Source organism: Amphiura filiformis, chromosome 6 (genome assembly GCF_039555335.1).
Source record: "Amphiura filiformis chromosome 6, Afil_fr2py, whole genome shotgun sequence".
NCBI lineage: Eukaryota > Metazoa > Echinodermata > Ophiuroidea > Amphilepidida > Amphiuridae > Amphiura > Amphiura filiformis.
The window spans coordinates 70,074,084-70,097,566 of record NC_092633.1 but is presented as its reverse complement, the minus strand read 5'-3'; the positions used below and the strand labels follow the sequence as shown (position 1 = coordinate 70,097,566).

Here is a 23,483-nt window from a genome sequence, read left to right as displayed (position 1 = left end):
GCATCCCAGCAAACACAAAACGTTTTCGACATCATTCGCAAAAGGTTATAAAAGGTTGTCAGAAAACGTTTAAATGTCGGGTTATATAAAGGGTATATTAAGAGTATAAAACGTTTTCATAACCTTTAAAAAACATTTTTTGATAATCTACTGCTCAGCAAACAAAAATGTTTTACAGAAAACGTTTAAATGTCAGGTTATGTAAAGGGTATAAAACGTTTTAATAACATTCCAAAAACATTCTTGAAAACTTGATACAAAACATTCTAAACAGAATGTTATTTTGGGGTTGAAAAAATATTTTGCGAAAAATGTTTGCCCAAAATATTTTCAATAACGTTTTAAAAACGTATTCATGACCTTTATATAACCCGACATTTAAATGTTATTAAAAGGTTTTGAAAAAAATATTTTAAGAACATTTCTGTGTTTGCTGGGTTCAAATATTTTAACATAATGTTATTTAAGTATTGACACAATATTTGGCAAAAATGTTTGCAAAAATAGTTTACAATAACATTTTTTGAAAACATTTAAAAATATTGTTGTAGTGTGTTTTCATACAAAACGTTTTAAAACGTTATCATGACCTTTATATAACCCGACATTTTAATGTTATTAAAACGTTTTTACCTAAACCAAAAGCCGAAATATAACTTATTTAAAACGTTTTTAAAACGTTTTTGTGTTTGCTGGGATCCTTGATCTTCGTGATTTTTTAATATGACGACTATGACAGATGGGACTATTAATTTTTATAATATAGAGATGTCTTTAATCATGTTAATAAAGAGGTGAAGATCAAGGCTGCGAGGGTGCTAAATATAGAGATTAAGATGCTAAAACAGTAAAAGGGTCGACAAGGACAGCAAGTGGTTCCAACTTGGAGTCAAGGAAGCAGTTCACATCACAGCCAACCAATCTTAACTGCCACAGACATGACAGAGTCTTATTTTGGTACACCATTTTAGCATGAACGTGCAATGTTTGAAAGTTACGTATATGGCGTAGTTATGGTTATTTTGATTTGTGTAACAATAAAATTCCATAAAAGCTTATTTCTAACCTGAAAGTTTCCGCTACAGTTTCGGCCATAGTTATCAGTGATCATGGTGATGACAGTTGAATGAAATATAGGGAACAGTTTTGCCACAATATTTAACTTTATTCAATGTGACAAATCTTCACCCTCATCATAACCTCATAAATTGCCTAAGTCATTTTTTGAGGTTTTGAGTTGTTTTTTGCTCAAGTCAATCTTTATAACAATTACCGCCTTGTAACAAAATGACTTGATCATAGAGCCATAGAGAGCGCCCTCAAAAACCTTAATGATTTTCTGCCTAAGTGATTGAGTGTGACTTAGGCAATTTATTTCAATGACTTGCACAGTTATTCCAGGACTTGTACCACTATATCAGTGACGTTGTCTTTATCATTAGTTTGAATACGTAAATCCTATGCACATAGGCCTATTTTAGTTTCAACACCACCAACACAACACCCACGGGCTACCAACACCACACCATCATTATGTCACCCTCATAACCAAATTGCTAAAGTCACAAAAATGACTTAGGCAAATAGGTTATGAGTGTGACGAAATTATATTACATATTGTGAAAAATCTAAATGTCAACTTATACTATTAAGAGAAGTTCAAGTTTCCCTATTAATCAGTACAGTGCATTGAATACATAACCTTGAGGTACTGGAAAATAGGCTCGTTGACATGTGACGATACGGTTGATAAGTTGTATTGTTCATTAACAAAAAAGTTAGTTTTCACTGGCAAATTTATCAAATAGCGAGTTATCAAGTATATTAAAACTTACTCTAATACTGTCTGGCCTACTATTAATCTTGACTACCATGCATGCATTCAGCAAAGGGACTGGGCAATTACAGCTGAATCTAAACGTTCTCAGCGACAAATATAGATGATTGCAGTTGTTTTCAAATCAGGTATGTGCTTGGTTTCATTTTAGGTGTGATGAGAATACTAACAGTTACAGGTGTAATAAACCTACACATTCTATATATAAATTAAATGGTTTTATGGCATGGGAAGTAATTAAGCTAGGATAGCGTTCAGACATGATCACTTAAATTTAAATTATTATATTTGATATACATACGAGGGTCATTGAAATTGAAATTACCCATGATTATACTCTTACATCTTGGCTACAAAAAGTTATTTGATTATAATGTGATTTTTGGTTGTTAAGTTGTGTTCGTTAAAGCGAATACAGATTTGATACATCTGTGTGGAAATCATTACAGATTTATTTCTGAAAATGATTAAATTGCTTTATTTTTGTTCAAATAATTTAATCAATATCTAATGCTTAGATTAATGAATGGAACATTTATAGAGTTACATAATTATAACGTGCTCACACGGTCGGACATAAGTGACTTATTACCGGCAATAAGTGACTTATTACCGGCAATAAGTGACTTATTACCTTTATTAAGTGATTTATTACCGGTAATAAGTCACTTATGTCCGACCGTGTGAATAGGACTTTACTGTTGAGTTATAAGGTACTTATAACTGGTGCATAGATTGGACTGCGTAGTATGTTGTGTCGTGTTTGTGTATATGAGTCCATGTGGGATGTGTTTGTGTTACAATTGGGGTGGGGGTGGGGGTGGGTGGATGTATTGTGTGCTGGGACATTTCTATATGGCCGTCTTTTTCTTGTTGATTTTCAAAATGTTTTTTGGTTTAATTTGTTTGTAATGTTTACCATATTATTTATTTATCATGAATATTATGATAACTATTATTATTTATACAAACAGATGGTACTTTAAACGGGGAGCACTATGGATGTGAAAAAGACCCTGACAGTAAATGACAGCACTAGTGATTACGAGGATTCCTCAAATCCATCATACACACCAGAATATATTTCGGAATCGGATGAAAATAAAGGTTTTGACACGAGCAAAGACGCATGCGTAAATCCCGATACTTATGATGACCCGAAACTGCACGTTCTGTCAAATGGTATCAAAGGTACTACAAGGGATAAAACATCCGACATCTCCAATTCAGACTTCCTAGATGCCGAATCTAAAGGAAAGGCCGATAAATATAAAGCAGATCATTCGGATACCAAGCACGAAGGAGCAAAGATTATGCAAAGCAGTGAGGACATAAATGATTGGAACAAGAACAAAGTGCCCGAACGAAGTCATACATTGAGTGAAGATATTGACATTGAACCACGACATACTTCTGCATCAGATGCAGTAGGTACCGATAATGCTGATAACAATGATCATATCATGCAAGAGGACAATTCTGGAGATGAAGAGGAGGCTTCTGATGTCAAGACCAAAGAACCGGCATGTGATGATATTTCTGAAGTGCATGCAACGGATCAATTACATTTTGACAACGGATTGGATGAAATTATTGCATTAGACGCGACAAGTGAAACCATCGGAGATGATAATCGTCAACAATCTGCCGAAGAGCAACTTCGAGATGGGTCGAATGAAGATCATCTTGACGATCAAAGTAGTTCAAAAGATATCGTAGAAATACTTCCAAATGACAATATTTACGAAAATATGAGTCATGAGGAAAACATTACTCAAAATGATGACGACCACAAAGAACAAGAAAACAAAAGTCTAAACAAGCAGGCATCTGTTGAGAAACATGAAGACACGAATACAGAAAAGCAAAGAGACACAACACAATCAGTTGTGAACTTAAAAGAATGCCATGACGACGAGGACGACGACGATGATGATGATGATGATGATGACGACGACGACGACGACGACGACGACGACGACGATGACGATGATGATGATGATGATGATGATGAGGTAGAAAGCATCATTCAAAACAAGCAAATATCTGTTGAGGAACATGAAGTCACGAATGCAGATATCCAAAGAGACGCAACACAATCAGTTGTGAACTCAAAAGAATACCATGACGACGACGATGACGACGACGACAATGATGATGATGATGATGATGATGATGATGATGATGATGATGATGATGATGATGATGATGATGATGATGATGATGACGATGACGATGATGACGACGACGAAGATACAGACAACGATGACGAGAAGAAAACCCCACAAAAGGATCCTGACAGGATTGAAGAACAATTTATATCGGCAATTGAGAGTGGCAAAGTTAGTATTTTCAAAGATATGCTTTCCCAAAAGGATCAACTAAATTTGGATATTAACTACAGAAACGACAGTGGGCACACTCCACTGCGCCTTGCTACCACAGAAGGGTATTCTGGTAAGCAAATTATGTCATTGTTTTCACAAGTGACCCATTCAGATATTGTCCAAAGTGATTGAATGCATTTGATTTGATTTGAGTTTATTAAGCATATCATCGTAAGAGTCAAATAACATATTGCACAGAACATAAATACAAGAACATAGTTATTATAAAATACAAATTAAAACATAAAAATTGACACGATAATACGCCAAGGATATCCCTTAAAGTCAGAGACTTATTTCCAAAGGAGTCCTTATAAATAACAATGAAAATATATATATATTACAACTATTTAAAACATGAAACACCTAAATTACAATATTAAAAACTATATAACCATGTGGTCTAAGAGGATAATTTTAGCATCTTTTTAAACCTTGATTTTATATTGCACAATTTTACATTTTCGGGTAGTTTGTTCCAATCATGGATTGCATTGTAAAAAAAGGAAGCAGAATCTGCTGTTTTGATTTTTGGAACTTGGAAGTTAAAATTGCTACCCCTAGTGTTATAACGATGAAGATGAGATAATTTGACAAAGTTTTCTTTCATATAGCTTGGGCAAACGTCATGAAAAATATTAAAAACATGCAACAAACCATGCTCCGCGGCTTGCATACGTAAACAGCTACTGTTACATGTGTGATATTTTTTAAAGCGGTAAATTAATGCGGTGATTAAAGCGGTAAATGATGATTACCATCCATATTGAAAGGGGACTATGCATTCTCAGAAATTCATTACAAAAGCTGCAACTTAATTATTCATGCAATACATATATTGAAAACGAAATTAGTCAAGGAATCTATATCAAAAACACAGATTCGGTGTAATAACAACAACGTTGGAGAAAATCACAAAAAGGCACATTTGTTGCTTGTTTTATAAACTCGCTACAGAAAAAGTAAACATCGGCAATTTGTCCTTTTTTAAGCCAAATAATCTAAATAAAAACATAGATTTGGTGTTAAAACACACAATTTAAAGAAAATAAATAATATAATGCTAGTCTCAATTTGTTGTAAACACAATGAAGAGTCAAAATGTGTTTATTTTTGTGATCTGTAGGCTTACACTGCATTCCACTTTTTTCTGTCCTTCTTTCTCTTTTTTCTCTACAAATGGTAAAAAGTTTTTGGTTTTTTTGTGTCTTTTTTTTTGCCTTAGATGGTCAATAATTCAAAAGAATAAGCAATGCATGCATAATACTACCCCTTGATAAATGTGTGACTATTTTGCATTTTTCTCAAAAATAATAACACATTGGTAACAAAAGTTATGTATATTATAGGGGCAAGGAATCCAGTTACTACACTGGAATTTTAGTGACTCAAGACAAGCGGTACGTTATTTATGATAAGAAAAGAGGTACCGCTAGAATGTACCTCATTTCTGAACCCCTTGTCTTGAATCACTGAAATTTCAGTGAAGTAATTGGATTCCTTGTCCCTATAATATACATTTTGTACCAGTGTGTAGTTATTTTGTGAGAAAAATGCACAATTACTCAAACATTTATCAGGGGTGTAGTACCGCCTTAAAGCAATGCATGCACAATACACTGGACCGGTGGACATCAGCAAAGTATCAATATCTTGCCCCGGTGTCGTGCGCATTAAATATCCAATCTGAAGTTAATTTTGCCATTTTCATCCAGTTATGGTAGAGCAGTTACTTTCACACGGCGCTTGTGTTGGTGATGCACTTTTGCGTGCTGTTGACGTAGGCTTCGAAGAAACTGTGGAGAAGATTTGTCATCATGTGGCACAACTACCGGTAATGTTTTAAATTGTTGTGTTTAATGATAAATTATAACACATTGCTATACTATGAAATGATAAGGTGTTTTATAGCTGAAATGTTTTAAATCACTCAATCGCAAAGAGGAATCTAAACATGAGAAAGAAAGGAATGGTACAAGATACACCAAGTGTTGGTTGTTTTCTTGACTGCAGGATTTTGCTACCTCGAGCGAGGCGAACTAACTATAACGGTGTAAGACCTACGGTACTTTTGATAACATTTATGCAAAGATTTATGTATGTAAATAATTCTGGAATCGAGAGTACAAAATAGTTTGCCGGAAACCTTGTTACCGGGCACCGGTTATTCAGAAACGCTCTCCGCAATAGGAGACAAGCACACAAACGATTAAGACGACGAACGCACACCGTACCAGAGATGTACCAGGCCCATCTTGGACACCCGAGTGTGTGTTCCTTGTGTTAACTCTATCCTATGTTTGTACATGCATGTTTATCAAAGTATTCTACATTTCTGTACTTATCTCCTGTTCTGCACAGACACCTGAAGCTCGTCTAGCCATTCTCAATTGTCACTGTGAAGATGACGATTATCACCCAGATGTCACACCTATTGTCTTGGCAGCTCAGAAAAACGACTTCACTCTTGTTAAGGTAATCTACACCTTATATCAAGTCCATTGTCCACGAAAACAACGTAAATGATTTAATTTGTGCAATTTTACATGATGGCATAAAGCACTAGAGTTTGAGACAGAACAAACGAGACAGAAAAGACTCATATGCATCACGTTTTGGAAATGTATAACTTTTTACTTTTAACCGGACAATTCGCAACATGAGATGCTGTTTTCTTCATCGAAACATCACATACAGAATGATGGTAATTAACATCAAATATCTGCATAATATTGTCTTTGATTTACATTTTACATGAAAAGCTACTTCGAGACCATGGATGCAAAATTGAGAGTGTTAGCTCAAAGAAGAATGCTTCGTCGAGTGCTACCGATGATTTGCAGAAATCAGTAGGTTCGTTGGAGGTATACAGAGGTCTCTCCAGTGAAGCTTATTTATCACAAGGCAACCCCGACCCAGTCGAAACTGCTTTCAAATTATCCAAACAGCTACGAAAACTCAGTCAGGTTAGTTTGTGTGTTCCAATCCTTTTCGTCGATCACGTGGATCAAAAATATTATGAATGATAATATACTAAACATGCTATATATAAAATCTGAATCGTTTTGAATGCCATTCTAAGCAGTTCTTGCAGAATGTAAGTGTGGTTTCATCCTAAAAGAGGTTGTGCAGATCAAACCTTGAGACAGCTGGTGGTGAAAGCTTGGGAGTATATACACCACCAGCAAAGAGGCCCCGTGGAAAGTAATACAGCAGTACAAATGTACAACATCTCAAAAATTGTTAGAGACCTTGTCCGAGTGAGGAAGATACCCATTCAGTGGGACAGCTGTGTGTTAGAGAATACGAATTTTTCTCTGACTGGTTCCATGTTGATACTAGTGCGCCAAGTTAATGTCGTGACACAAAACTCAGCGATATGTGATTAACAAATGAACCGCATCAAGATCTTCTACGGAATTAATAGACATCTTATCACAAGACAAGGGGGACAAGATGACCGGTACGCCGATGACATGGCTGTTCTGGTTAATAAATTAGTTCAGGCTCTGGAAAGGACCCACAGGATTGGGCTCTTAGCATCACCATCTGTAAAACAAAGAGTATGGCAGTGGACAGGAACCAAAATTTCATAATTTGAGGCCTTGAAATGATGACTATATCCATGTACTTCATAAATGTAAAGTCTTTAGAAAAAGAAGAGGGGTATTGATGAAATTCATGATATTATGTAACATGATATTATGTAACATGAACAACTGGTTCAATGGGAATGACGACTTAATGAGAATGACTCATTTGAGGATGACGACTTAATGATGATTTAATTTAAAGCACGAATGTCGTCACTTTCTTGCAGACGGATGTTGAGTTTAAACCGAGCTACTTGGAATTGGCCGAGCAAACAGATGTTGTCGGGACTGAAATAATTTCGCACGCGAGAAACACTGAAGAGGTAACGCTATACCATAATACACTAACAATAAAAATTATGCAATTGCAATTTCGCTTCTCAGAAAAAATAAATAAAATGTTATATGCAGTAGAATCAGTAACATATCTTGGCTAACCGAAAAATTTTACTTGCTTTCTTTACTACTTCGGTCTCAAACGCTATGCTCAATTTACTAAATGATCCTAAAAGTTGGGCCACTTTTGACATTTTCGCGCGTGTGTATCAAGCTTGCATTGCATGAAATCGAACTTTATGATTAGCAATGGCATTTTTGCTTTTCAGAAAAAAACAATAAGAGGGGTCATGGCGTAAATGTGATATGCAGTAGGTTTAAACGCTATGCCCGATTTACTTAATCGCCCGAGTTGAGCCACATTTTGCCAATTTCGTACATCACGAAAGTGGCCCAAGCTGACTATTTTACACAGCTATGTCACGATTTAGAGGGAATTTAGTATGAGGTTTTCATTTCTAATATTTTTCCTCATAATACAATGAAAAACAAAAGCAATAGCATTACAAACCCTAATAAAACAAAGTCAAACATAAGAAAAATTATAAAAGAATAAAAATATATTTCTTTTCTTTTTAATTGTGAGGAAAATTATGAGAATTGAAAATGAGCATCTAGAAAAAGTTATTCTTATGTTTGACTTTCTTTTATTAGGGTTTGAAAATATATTTCTTTTGTTTTACATTGTATTATGAGGAAAATGATTAGAATTGAAAATAAGCATCTAAAAAAAGTCATTCTTATGTTTGACTTTGTTTTATTAGGATCTGTAAATATATTTCTTTTGTTTTTCATTATATTATGAGGAATATTATGAGAATTAAAAATAAGCATCTAGAAAAAAGTCATTCTTATGTTTGACTTTGTTTTATTAGGTTCTGTAAATATATTTCTTTTGTTTTTCATTATATTATGAGGAATATTATGAGAATTGAAAATAAGCATCTAGAAAAAAGTCATTCTTATGTTTGACTTTGTTTTATTAGGATCTGTTAATCCATTTCTTTTGTTTTTTATTGTATTATGAGGAAAATTATGAGAATTGAAAATAAGCATCTAGAAAAAAGTCATTCTTATGTTTGACTTTGTTTTATTAGGATCTGTAAATCCATTTCTTTTGTTTTTCATTGTATTATGAGGAAAATTATGAGAATTGAAAATAAGCATCTAGAAAAAAAGTCATTCTTATGTTTGACTTTGTTTTATTAGAAAATGTAAATATATTTCTTTTGTTGTTCATTGTACTATGAGGAAAATTATGAGAATTTAGATTTACAACCCCATAAAACAAAGTCAAACGTGCGAATAACTTCTTTCTAGATGCCTATTTTCACTTCACAATTTTCTCATATTAATGAAAAACAAAAGCAATAGTTTTACAAACCCTAATAAAAACAAAGTCAAACATAAAAATAATTATAAAAGAATAAAAATATATTTCTTTTCTTTTTAATTGTGAGGAAAATTATGAGAATTGAAAATGAGCATCTAGAAAAAGTTATTCTTATGTTTGACTTTCTTTTATTAGGGTTTGAAAATATATTTCTTTTGTTTTACATTGTATTATGAGGAAAATGATTAGAATTGAAAATAAGCATCTAAAAAAGTCATTCTTATGTTTGACTTTGTTTTATTAGGATCTGTAAATATATTTCTTTTGTTTTTCATTATATTATGAGGAATATTATGAGAATTGAAAATAAGCATCTAGAAAAAAAGTCATTCTTATGTTTGACTTTGTTTTATTAGGATCTGTAAATATATTTCTTTTGTTTTTCATTATATTATGAGGAATATTATGAGAATTGAAAATAAGCATCTAGAAAAAAGTCATTCTTATGTTTGACTTTGTTTTATTAGGATCTGTAAATCCATTTCTTTTGTTTTTTATTGTATTATGAGGAAAATTATGAGAATTGAAAATAAGCATCTAGAAAAAAGTCATTCTTATGTTTGACTTTGTTTTATTAGGATCTGTAAATCCATTTCTTTTGTTTTTCATTGTATTATGAGGAAAATTATGAGAATTGAAAATAAGCATCTAGAAAAAAAGTCATTCTTATGTTTGACTTTGTTTTATTAGAAAATGTAAATATATTTCTTTTGTTGTTCATTGTACTATGAGGAAAATTATGAGAATTTAGATTTACAACCCCATAAAACAAAGTCAAACGTGCGAATAACTTCTTTCTAGATGCCTATTTTCAATTCTCACAATTGTCCTCATAATACAATGAAAAACAAAAGCAATAGCTTTACAAACCCTAATAAAACAAAGTCAAACATAAAAATAATTAAAAAAAAATAAAAAAATATTTCTTTTGTTTTTCATTATATTATGAGGAATATTATGAGAATTGAAAATAAGCATCTAGAAAAAGTCATTCTTATGTTTGACTTTGTTTTATTAGGATATATAAATATATTTCTTTTGTTTTTCATTGTATTATGAGGAAAATTATGAGCATCTAGAAAAAGTTATTCTTATGTTTGACTTTGTTTTATTAGGGTTTGAAAATATATTTCTTTTGTTTTACATTGTATTATGAGGAAAATGATTAGAATTGAAAATAAGCATCTAAAAAAGTCATTCTTATGTTTGACTTTGTTTTATTAGGATCTGTAAATATATTTCTTTTGTTTTTCATTATATTATGAGGAATATTATGAGAATTGAAAATAAGCATCTAGAAAAAAGTTATTCTTATGTTTTACTTTGTTTTATTAGGATATGTAAATATATTTCTTTTGTTTTTCATTATATTATGAGGAATATTATGAGAATTGAAAATAAGCATCTAGAAAAAGTCATTCTTATGTTTGACTTTTGTTTTATTAGGATCTGTAAATCCATTTCTTTTGTTTTTTATTGTATTATGAGGAAAATTATGAGAATTGAAAATAAGCATCTAGAAAAAAGTCATTCTTATGTTTGACTTTGTTTTATTAGGATCTGTAAATCCATTTCTTTTGTTTTTATTGTATTATGAGGAAAATTATGAGAATTGAAAATAAGTATCTAGAAAAAAGTCATTCTTATGTTTGACTTTGTTTTATTAGGATATGTAAATATATTTCTTTTGTTTTTATTGTATTATGAGGAAAATTATGAGAATTGAAAATAAGTATCTAGAAAAAAGTCATTCTTATGTTTGACTTTGTTTTATTAGGATCTGTAAATCCATTTCTTTTGTTTTTATTGTATTATGAGGAAAATTATGAGAATTGAAAATGAGCATCTAGAAAAAAGTCATTCTTATGTTTGACTTTGTTTTATTAGGATATGTAAATATATTTCTTTTGTTTTTAATTATATTATGAGGAAAATTATGAGAATTGAAAATAAGCATCTAGAAAAAAAGTCATTCTTATGTTTGACTTTGTTTTATTAGAAAATGTAAATATATTTCTTTTGTTGTTCATTGTACTATGAGGAAAATTATGAGAATTTAGATTTACAACCCCATAAAACAAAGTCAAACGTACGAATAACTTCTTTCTAGATGCCTATTTTCAATTCTCACAATTTTCCTCATAATACAATGAAAAACAAAAGCAATAGCTTTACAAACCCTAATAAAACAAAGTCAAACATAAGAATAATTAAAAAAGAATAAAAAATATTTCTTTTGTTTTTCATTATATTATGAGGAATATTATGAGAATTGAAAATAAGCATCTAGAAAAAAGTCATTCTTATGTTTGACTTTGTTTTATTAGGATATATAAATATATTTCTTTTGTTTTTCATTGTATTATGAGGAAAATTATGAGAATTGAAAATGAGCATCTAGAAAAAGTTATTCTTATGTTTGACTTTGTTTTATTAGGGTTTGAAAATATATTTCTTTTGTTTTAAATGTATTATGAGGAAAATGATTAGAATTGAAAATAAGCATCTAAAAAGTCATTCTAATGTTTGACTTTGTTTTATTAGAAAATGTAAATATATTTCTTTTGTTTTTCATTATATTATGAGGAAAATTATGAGAATTGAAAATAAGCATCTAGAAAAAAGTCATTCTTATGTTTGACTTTGTTTTATTAGGATCTGTAAATCCATTTCTTTTGTTTTTATTGTATTATGAGGAAAATTATGAGAATTGAAAATAAGCATCTAGAAAAAAGTCATTCTTATTTTTGACTTTGTTTTATTAGGATCTGTAAATATATTTCTTTTGTTTTTCATTATATTATGAGGAAAATTATGAGAATTGAAAATAAGCATCTAGAAAAAAGTCATTCTTATGTTTGACTTTGTTTTATTAGGATCTGTAAATACAGACTTGACATTTAATATGGAATACTTTTTCGCAAAATTCCAATACAGGTCTGGAGGAGGTCTGCATAAACGGCACGGGCTAAATATTAATTGGGGTGTGTCCGGAGATGGTGTAAAATAATTGTTTGACAGAAAATGTGCTTTCCATTGGTTTATATTATGGCGCTCATAATGTAGTAAATTAGCCTAAAATGGCGGATTTAAGGAGACTGAATTTGAATTTTGTGGAGGTAAAATTTCTGAATTTGAGTAACATTATTCTGATATTATCAAATTTATTGAGGTTTGAGGCAATTTTATTGAACCTAAATACCAATAAGTGTTCGTCAGAACTGAAATGCACCTGTGATCTACCAGTTTTGAAAGTGGGAGGAGCTTTAACAAATATGGCTCTATAAAGTGGTATGCACTCAGAAAATTTGAATGGTCCCCTGGGGCCAAATGTTATAAACTTACTGTACACAAAGAAACAGTGTGCGTTAATTGGACAACCAAGAATCCGCACAGTTGTTTTTGTACCGTAAGCTTATAATATTTGACCCCAGGGGACCATTCAAACTTTTTGAGTACGTACAGCTTTTAAGAGCCTTATTTTTTTAGTTCCTCCCCTGTTCAAAAACATGGTACATTGTAAGTGTATTTCAGCTGTGATGAATGCCAGTTGCTGACGAAGTTTAAGAAATATCACCTCAAACCCCTATAAATTTGATAATAACGGAACCACGTTGCATAAAGTCCGAAATTGTGTCCCCGCAAAGCTCAAATTCAGCCTCCCTAAATACGCCATTTTAGGCAAATTCGCTACATTATGAGCACCATAATGTAAACATATCGAAAGCACATTTCTATCAAACAATTATTTGACACCATCTCCCGACACACCCTAATTAATATTTAGCACGTGCGGTCTATGCAGACTCCGTCCAGACCAGTCTTGGAACTTTGCGAAAAATATTCCATATTAAATGTCAAGTCTGTATATTTCTTTTGTTTTTCATTATATTATGAGGAATATTATGAGAATTGAAAATAAGCATCTAGAAAAAAGTCATTCTAATGTTTGACTTTGTTTTATTAGGATATATAAATATATTTCTTTTGTTTTTCATTGTATTATGAGGAAAATTATGAGAATTGAAAATGAGCATCTAGAAAAAGTTATTCTTATGTTTGACTTTGTTTTATTAGGGTTTGAAAATATATTTCTTTTGTTTTACATTGTATCATGAGGAAATTGATTAGAATTGAAAATAAGCATCTAAAAAAGTCATTCTTATGTTTGACTTTGTTTTATTAGGATCTGTAAATATGTTTCTTTTGTTTTTCATTATATTATGAGGAACATTATGAGAATTGAAAATAAGCATCTAGAAAAAAGTCATTCTTATGTTTGACTTTGTTCTATTAGGATCTGTAAATCCATTTCTTTTGTTTTTATTGTATTATGAGGAAAATTATGAGAATTGAAAATAAGCATCTAGAAAAAAGTCATTCTTATGTTTGACTCTGTTTTATTAGGATCTGTAAATATATTTCTTTTTGTTTTTCATTGTATTATGAGGAAAATTATGAGAATTGAAAATAAGCATCTAGAAAAAAAAGTCATTCTTATGTTTGACTTTGTTTTATTAGAAAATGTAAAATATATTTCTTTTGTTGTTCATTGTACTATGAGGAAAATTATGAGAATTTAGATTTACAACCCCTTATAAAACAAAGTCAAACGTATGAATAACTTCTTTCTAGATGCCTATTTTCAGTTCTCACAATTTTCCTCATAATACAATGAAAAACAAAAGCAATAGCTTTACAAACCCTAATAAAACAAAGTCAAACATAAGAATAATTAAAAAAAGAATAACAAATATTTCTTTTGTTTTTCATTGTATTATGAGAAAAATTATAAGAATTGAAAATAAGGATCTAGAAAAAAGTTATTGTTATGTTTGACTTTATTTTATTAGGATTTGTAAATATATTTCTTTTGTTTTTCATTGTATTGAGGAAAATTATGAGAATTGAAAATACTGAGCATCTAGAAAAAAGTCATTCTTATGTTTGACTTTGTTTAATTAGGATCTGTAAATCCATTTCTTTTGTTTTTTATTGTATTATGAGGAAAATTATGAGAATGGAAAATAAGCATTGAAAAGAAGAATCTAGAAATTCTTATGTTTGACTTTGTTTTATTAGGGTTTGTAAATCTAAAAAAAATTATAAATTTATTGAAAAGTTAGAATCTTTATTTTAAAGTTTTGCATTTTGTCTTTTACTTTATCCCGCATTATACGGTATATTGTTTAGCGTTTCAAATGAGTATGAGGTATTAGGGTTTCTTTTCAAAACATGTCAGGTTTTTTTTCCGACCCTAAATCGTGCCGTATCTAATTTTACACAATTGGGCATATATCTTCGTTTGCTGATCACCGATTTTTCAATACAATCAATAAGCAATATCTAATACCATTTTTTTTAATTGCAGTTTCTTTTGGTTACAACCTGTATATAAAACATATGTTACTGACAGATATGAATTGAGCAAAATGTGCACATGCAGCTTAAATATTCTAATAATTATTTGTGAGTGCCTTAACTTTATTTTGAAGATATTGACTGTTCTGAACCATCATGAAGACAAAGCTAATGGAGAAAAAAGGGAAACGTGGGACCACTACCAAAACTTTCTCGAGCAATACATTATAACCAGAAGCAGGTGAGTCAATAATTTCGAAACTTGGTTCGATAATACCAGATGCATTTTGAAAGTAATGTTTACCTACGTCGTATTTATACTAATATTTTCTTAGAATTTGCCAAATTTTACAAGGATATTTCGAGATATGTTGTGACCAGTTATTAGAATCTTAGACGGAATCTTAGACAAAGATGTTAGTTCCATTGGGCTATTCCAGAGTGCACACCCCTATAGAGGAGTAACTTTTCAATCAAATAAAATATTTCCAAGTTTGCTTTATGAGAACGACTGGAATTGCAGTTCCCAATGTTCCTGGAAAAAGTTTGGAAATGCAATTAAATGAATGAAAAATCACGGAATTGTCCAAATGAGCCTCTCAAATTGAAGATTTCTGATTGGAACTATTTTTCTGCTGTTTTTTTTCCATTTGAATATTTTAAAATCTGGATTTCCAATAATCATGAAAAGTCCAGAAATCCAAACTACTCTGTGAATCTATTTTCAGGTAGCCCATTATACTGGGTCTCTGCCATTGATTTTGCTGTGGTTTACAAAGATTCAAATTCAAATACTTGTACTACAGGGTGTCCCAGAAAAAATACCGAGCGAATAAAAGTGAACTTTAATTAAAAATTTAAAATATATCGCATAGCCTAAAGTGTGTTTATCTCATTAAATTTAGTCCACATCATCTATTTTATAATCCAACGGTGTTATGTTATTCATGCTTTCACTGAAGATGTATTACAGTTTGTCCGAGAATCTGTTTGTTCTGCAATTGGAAGCTTTCCAACTTTAATTCTTTATGTTGTGCAAATATGTTATATTTTAACTTTCCAAGGAACATTTGAGCCAAGTGCTTACAGCTTAACGTGTGATTTTTGATACCATGCAACATTAATGTTGAAGTTTTAAAAGATTTGACCTTTGCATTATAATTTCTTATAAATATTCCCAAATTATTGATGTGTGTAAGCAATTTTTTAAGCCAGCTGGAATTCTTTATGCAATAATTCATGATGTAAAACATCTATATCAACATTAACGAAAAAACTTACAAGTACCGAGCACCATCTTACATGCAAGATTTTATTTTCAATATCGTGCAGGTTTTCAAATTTGAACAAAACCTAATTAAATGTTTTGCAAGAAACAGATTGTTTAAAAAAGAATGAAAAGGATTTCACGGAATAAAATATGAAGCCCATTGGCAAATAACCACTAGTGCGCATTGTGTTGAATAATCTTTCTTTCAAACTTGGAATGAAGTGAATTGACGCATGCGTTATGTAATCGCTCATTTCTTCGCGATCAGTCAACCAATTCTAGTAAAAATGGCGTATAAGATGCATAATAAGATGGGCTATACGCTGATGTTTAGATATGTGGATTCTGATGTCTATTTCTCGACTTATGTTCAAATTTATTCGCCCGGGCCGGTAATTTTGTCTGGGACACCCTGTATGTTTTTGGATCAAAAATACCGCGGTATCTACGCCATAGTCGCCGTCCTATATTCACTAGCTTTCACTGTCAGATAACTTTCAATTTTTCATTTCTACGATTTTCAGTTTGTAGCTCACAAAAATTGCCAACAAGCCGTACTCTCACAGTTCTATGGTCGTATGGCATTCCTTCGAGACAAAAGCACAGCGAGCATGTTGTTATTTCTTATATGTATGGTACTTGGATTCCCGATTCTCTCACTATTATATCTGTACATACCAATCAACTGGGTGAAAAACTACATTGGCTCACCGTAAGTTCTCTCGCTTTTAGAACGTAAACGCCAGTTACCATATTATGTTTCATTTTCACCCATTGCGAAGATAGTTACTGAAACTTTGTAGCCGGTTACGAACAAAACCACATTTTTCGCCGAATTCGGTAAATTCAATTTAGGTCTACATCATGCTTAGCAAAACAAATGACAATGAGTTACACGTTTATCAAGACACTACAAATCTAGAAACCAACAAAGTGTAGAGTAATTGATTTTTAATAAATTTTGTTTATATATTACAGGTACATGAAATTCGTGTTAAAACTTTCCTCTGATCTTATCTTTGTGGCTTTGTTGACTGCCGATACCGTTCAACTTGACGGATTTACAAAGGATCTTTCTTTACAAAGACCAACAAAGATTCTGCTGCTCTTTTGGGTACTTGGTAAGATTATATTCATTTGTTATTTATACATTTGTCATTGTATATCAACCAATAGAGAAGTGAAATGCGTGTTTAAATCGTTTTCAAACTTAATTTTTTGGCATATTTGTAATGTTTACAAATGTCCCAACTTTCTCCTGAATGGAATCAGCAAAATCCGCTATGTCAAGAAGAATGTTCATATGATGTCATAGTTCAGACATTTAATTCGCATACTGGGAAGACTTACATTTGCTGAAACAAACTCGTATAACTCGGGTTATCAAGACAGTGTTTTGTTTGGTTTATGAATTGATGAAACCAGTGGCGTTCCATGCGGAACATACTTGGGTATTGATATGACTGCTCTCCTTCCTGGAATTTTTTAACAATTTCAGGAATTGTGAAACTAAACAAAATCTAAAAATACTCCGATTTGTAACATGCTTTTGACTGTGATTAGTGCATATTGCAAAAATTCTTCTTTGATCCATATCATTCATAGCTTGAATGCCTGAAGTAATTAGTGTTTCACGTCTCCTCAATAATGATTTTGTTTGTTTGTTTGTTTGTTTGTTTGTTTGTTTGTGTAGGAATTGCATGGCGTGAGATAAAGTGCATTCATAAACAGCATCTTGCTGTTTTAAAACAACTCAACCACTGGCGTGATATACTGTTGGTGACATTCTTCTTGATAGGAATTATTCTTGATATTGCAATCTACTACAACTATTATGAAGAGGTATGGTACTTTTTCATGTTTGTATACACCGTCAAATTGTGTAAAACAACTTCACGAATAGGCCGGAATAAGTTCGATGTGCGTCTGCGACTCTGCGTTTTGCCACCAGGGCGACAAAAGCAAATATTCTTATATTTCCGTAGCGTTTTCCACAGTCATGACAGTGGCAAACGTCAGAAGAAAATTCTAATCTAAATCAGCCGAGAACCGAAAACCACTACAGAAAAGTGAATATCTTTCGAAACGGAAAAAAGACAGCAAAAATGTCGTACCATTTACTAACCTAATAGTTTTATAAGAGCTGTTGATTGGTTACATACTTGTAATAGGGCAGACAGATAAAAGTTCCATTTGCAACGTTAAGCAAAGAGATGAATAAATATATCAATGTTTGTACAGCTAACCATATTTTGGTCATTCTGTTTTTCGAAACACACAGAGTACTCAAATAGCAGTATCAAAGAGGAACACATATTCCATGGCTCTCAATGCAGACTATTTACCGTACAATCAGAACCGTCACATGGACAACAACATTGATTCCCGTAACTCAAATTCATCATTTGAGGAACCTGTTCTACATCGTGTGGCTCGGCAAGTTAGAAAACCCGGAAAGGGGGCCGGTCCTCTGGTCGGAGAGGATTCTAGCCCTACAATTAATTTGAATGCAACAAGTGCAGAGTTTCTTTCATACGATTGGTGGCATCCTTACCTTTTGGCGAACTCATTGTTCGGTTTATCGGCTGTAATTTCATTACTGCGTATGCTTCCTTACGTTGTGGTCAGCAGCGTTGTCGGACCGCTCCAAATTTCGCTGGGATCAATGGTGACAAAGACAGGTCATTTCTTTTTTGTAGTAGCGGTTGTCCTTTTTTCATTTGCAGTTGGATTGACATACATCTACTCATATTATGAACAGACGAATGCCATGACTTGCAATGGTGATGCGGAAGTATGTGGGAAAGGATATTTCACGAAGTAAGTTTCAAACAAGTTTGTTTTACTATAAATTAAATTATTTCAATTTTGTTTATCGATAATATAAGGACTTTTGCATTTCTGGTAAATTTGCCACGCGGAGCAATTCTCAAACAATTTACACACCTATTTGCTATTTGAAAATAATAACTCATCATTATTTACATCATGCAGTGATGGGCCTATTTACCTGTTTGTTTGTAGGTTGTCGTAATATGCCTCGGTCATGCATTATAATAGGCGTAGGCTTATCGTAATCATGGTAATTATATACCCAAAGCCCGGGAGTCAAAGCGCCGGGCATGGCGTCACAGGCCACATTGGTACACAACGATGCATCGTACGCATCTTGTAAGTTGTAGGCCTACTTGTAACGCATTACACAATTGTTAGGAGAGTATCCCGTGGATAAAAAAACACATCTTGATTTGCGTCTTCCGATGATGATGTATGAAATACCACGAATTCTTGTCAAATCTTGTAAAACTAAATAACTAAGCGTCTGCGACTCAACGTAGAAACCAACACGGGCGTTTTTGCTCTCATCAGCATCCATGCAGCATTTACATTATTGATCAGTGACGTAGCGTCATAGGGGCGCGTGCCCCACCCCAATCAATTTGAAAAATACAGAAAATCCCATAGGAAAATTGCCGAAACACGGCTTTTGCACCCCTCAGCAGGCCTTGTGCCCACGCCATCCAATCATGGTCGGTGTCCACCCCCTCACATAGGATGATTCACGCTATGCTTATTTTAAAAACTGTTGTTCCCGTAGTTTATTTTTTGCCATCGTCTACCTGTACTGGTCAGCATTGGGTCTTGAGGACCAGGAACCTTTGAAACTTGACAACCAAGCGCAAGTAATGGAAGCAGCAGGCTTGGTCCTATATGCAATGTTCTATGTTCTCCTTATCATCGTGTTACTGAATGCCTTAATTGCTGTTATGAGTGAAGTTTACAATGCAATTGAGGTGAGTTTTGTTACAAGATGATTAGGGGATGTGCAATAATTATGAGCGGGAGGGTAAAAAAAGATTTTTTGGCAAGCCGGGGGGAAAGCAGTTTTTGGCACACATTTACGGGACACCTTTTAAATAAAACACTACAGAAACGTTTAATTATGCAACATTTCCTGATCCCTACGCTCGCATCATATATAATTATCTATCGACCATTTAAGTTAGCAAATTGGACACCACCAAATTTGGCATGTGCAAATTTGATGAAATTAGACAATTTGAAAGTTTCCCCCATTATTGTGTGGCATTTTGATGATACAATTGAGTAGCTTAACTTTTAAAATGGACAAAATTAATGGATCATATCATAGTACTTACATTAGGTGCTTGTTTCTTTTGCTACAAAAGGAAAATGCTGACGTAGAATGGAAGTTTCACTCTACCGTCATGTGGATGGATATCTTACTGGACGACGATGTGGTTCCTCCACCTTTCAATCTCCTTCCATCTTATGAAAGCATCGTAAATTTTATTCCCAAGTATCTGAACTTCAAATGGAAACGACGCAACAGTTCCTATCCTTCAGAAAGAAAAAGCGTAGTAAGTGGAGGCCTAGTACTTGAGTCATGATATTGAAAATATTACTGGTGATATAATCAACTTATAAATTAAACGTTGTTCCTCATTAATGTCAGATAAATCATGCAAATTAAATAAATAATTTAAATATTACCAATGTGCCAATGTGATAATTATATGGTTTTTTTTTATTCTGTATAAAAATTGATTGTCCCATCAAATTCAACAAGTATAAATCAGTTAAGTTGGTCATTATTATACCTCAATTTTGTAGGTATGGGGGGTGTATATCGTCAATATGAAAGGTCAAAATTGTCAAATGATGGACGGCTTTTTCTCCCAGCTACATGCATTTTAAGTACATATTAGATTTACTTCGAGGTCAAAAATATAAATCTTTAATAATTTGCCATAAAATTTGTATTCTATCGCAAATTTCAAGAAATGAAAATTATTTGATCTCAAAAGGATATTAAATTCCTCGTATTCATAATGGTCACAAAAGTACTATGCAAATGTTGCTATCCGATCCCTTAAGGAAATATCTTATTTATTTGTCTTTTTTTTTGTCTAAACGGCAATCGTGTAGGAACCAATGCAAAACACGTTATTTGATATTGAATGATCATGTCAAAAAGGTTCATCACAACTCACTGTATGTTTTATTTCTTGTTGTAGCCAAATATTGAAGATTTGCGAAGACGATCAAGTGCCAGAGACGATGAAAATGCTCAGTACAAGGTAGGTGTGACGCAGAATTTACTCTCATGAAGATTACAGTACGCTTCATGCCGTTTGGAAACTAAAAAAATCAGTTGCTGGTTATTTAGCCACTGCAAATTCAGCATGACTTATCGCAAACCATCGTGATACAACAATCTTCTTGTTTTTACATGGTTGGCAGAATTGAGGTCTTTTCTTTTTGTCCACTTTGGGATGTTAACTTTGAAAGGATGACGTACCTAACATGCCTGTAAAATCAAACATTTTGCTATCGGGTCTATGACTAATTGTGACAAATTACATTGAAACAAGTGTTCTTTATCATTTCCTTGCATGAATTTGCGCCCCTCGCATCGCGAAAAGTTTACATGGTTTAAATTCGCATTTGCTTGCTTACCTTTTTTCAGCGTGTAATGAGTCAGTTGGTAGAGAGATATGTGATGGCAAAGACTGCAGATGAAGTCAGCGTGGAGGCCGAGATAGGTTTCAATGATATTCTTGGCTTGAAGAATGATATCCTCGCACTCAAGTGAGTAATATTGTTATTATAGGATTGAGTTATTATAATGTTGCTACGATCACAAACACAATTTAATGATGCCTAAAGAAGGCACGAACCGTTGTTGCTGCGTAGAACCTATCGTGCAAAGTACCCGGATGCCGCTCGACTTTGGAAGTGACAGGGATGTGCGGACAGCAGTTCGTATTAACTAGGGCTCTTTCAGTGAGAATGGGGCAAATCTTACCAAGAAAGGAGGGTCTTTCCGTGAGACTGGGAAAAATTAGGGTGAGAGGGAGTTCGGGAAAACAAAAAGAGGGTCATTGGGTTAGAGGGAGTTGAAAAATAGGGGTCAATCCATCCCCATCCCCGTCACTACACTCTTGCTTCCTCCTATCCATCCGCGTTAATTATTTTGTTATTTGCCCTCTACAGGTTGGAAATGTTTCAAAAATTACTAGCAACTAAAAACCATATTGATGTTACCACTGTAGACGGTTCAGCCATACGAGACACTTCTGTCACGGCCAAATATGTTCTACATCAAGCAGAGAAAATACATGAAAATGTAGATGGGGAATTACTGAATACGGTAATAAACTTCAAAACGCAAGTAGTAACACAAAGGTCTCAAATACCACAAGAACGGGACTTGATAATAGCAGAAAATGGCACCCAAACTGATTCACCCCCACCACGGATAATGCAGGCTGTACAGATATCACCGATATGCGCAGATATTGCAATTCAAACAGATGAGTCCGATTTTTGGGTTGTACTTTCAGAAGAAAGTGATGAAGAAATTCCAACTAGAGATGAACAATTACCGAGTCAAGGTAAGACTGGAACTGGAATTGTCGCGCAACTAGTGGGAGGTTATAAGGCTGCAAAGAGTCGATTAGAAGATATTCAAGCGGGCAGAAACGTAAGGCACGAGGAAGAGGGTGCCGCAGACGATCAAGAGGATTCAGCATCTACATCTGTTAAAGAAGATACGTCGGCTGAACAGACGGGTGATTCGGATTTCTGGGCAGTCATGTCAGACGATAGTGACAAAGAAGACGAACCTTCTACAACCAAGCGTCGATCTAAATTTATAACGCAACTTGTTGATGCAGCTAAAAGTCGTTTTGATGACGGAGTTCAGGTCGCTAAAACACGTTTAGGCGTTGGCACTGAGACAAATGATAATGAAGACCAATCAGCTGCCAATATTAAAGGAGAAAACGAACAAAAGAAATAGACCACCTCTGCTCTCTGGTGATCAATAGGCATTAAATTTGTCATCAACAAAATTACTGACAAATAATACCGTAGGTTTAATAATATGTTTAGATTTTGTCTCGAGACTAAAAGTCAGGAGCTGGTCGAAAAGAATGAACGTTTATTTCCATAATCAACAAGTAAAATACATTGAAATCACACATCAAAATATAAAATAATACAAAGAAAATCATGGCGCAGACGCCAATAAGGCCATATGCAGCATTGACCATCCCCTTACAGAAGTAACAATAAAATGTATACTAAAACTATAATATGAAAAATTACATAAGAACATAAATCATGTAAATGGGGCTCCAATAATTAGTCATAAAATGAGATTAGATTCATAATACAGGGTGTAACAATAAAATTTGTACAATTTTGAAAGTAGAATGACACAAGTATGCGTCCTATTTTTTGGTTTAATATTAATATGTCTATCAAGATAATTTCTTTA

General features: G+C 33.0%; 1 protein-coding gene across 1 annotated transcript; it reads left to right on the top strand.

Moving 5' to 3' along the window:
- Window positions 1-1,602: 1,602 nt before the first annotated feature.
- On the top strand, window positions 1,603-23,233 carry LOC140155946 (uncharacterized). The gene is given in 17 exon segments (XM_072178978.1): window positions 1,603-1,965; window positions 2,812-4,294; window positions 5,940-6,058; window positions 6,586-6,699; window positions 6,987-7,190; window positions 8,045-8,140; window positions 15,042-15,096; window positions 15,099-15,148; window positions 16,702-16,889; window positions 17,156-17,298; window positions 17,871-18,019; window positions 18,459-18,997; window positions 19,776-19,971; window positions 20,368-20,559; window positions 21,217-21,279; window positions 21,669-21,790; window positions 22,196-23,233. Coding segments are annotated over 16 exon segments (4,497 nt in total). The 5' UTR covers window positions 1,603-1,965; window positions 2,812-2,835; the 3' UTR covers window positions 23,004-23,233.
- Window positions 23,234-23,483: the final 250 nt, after the last annotated feature.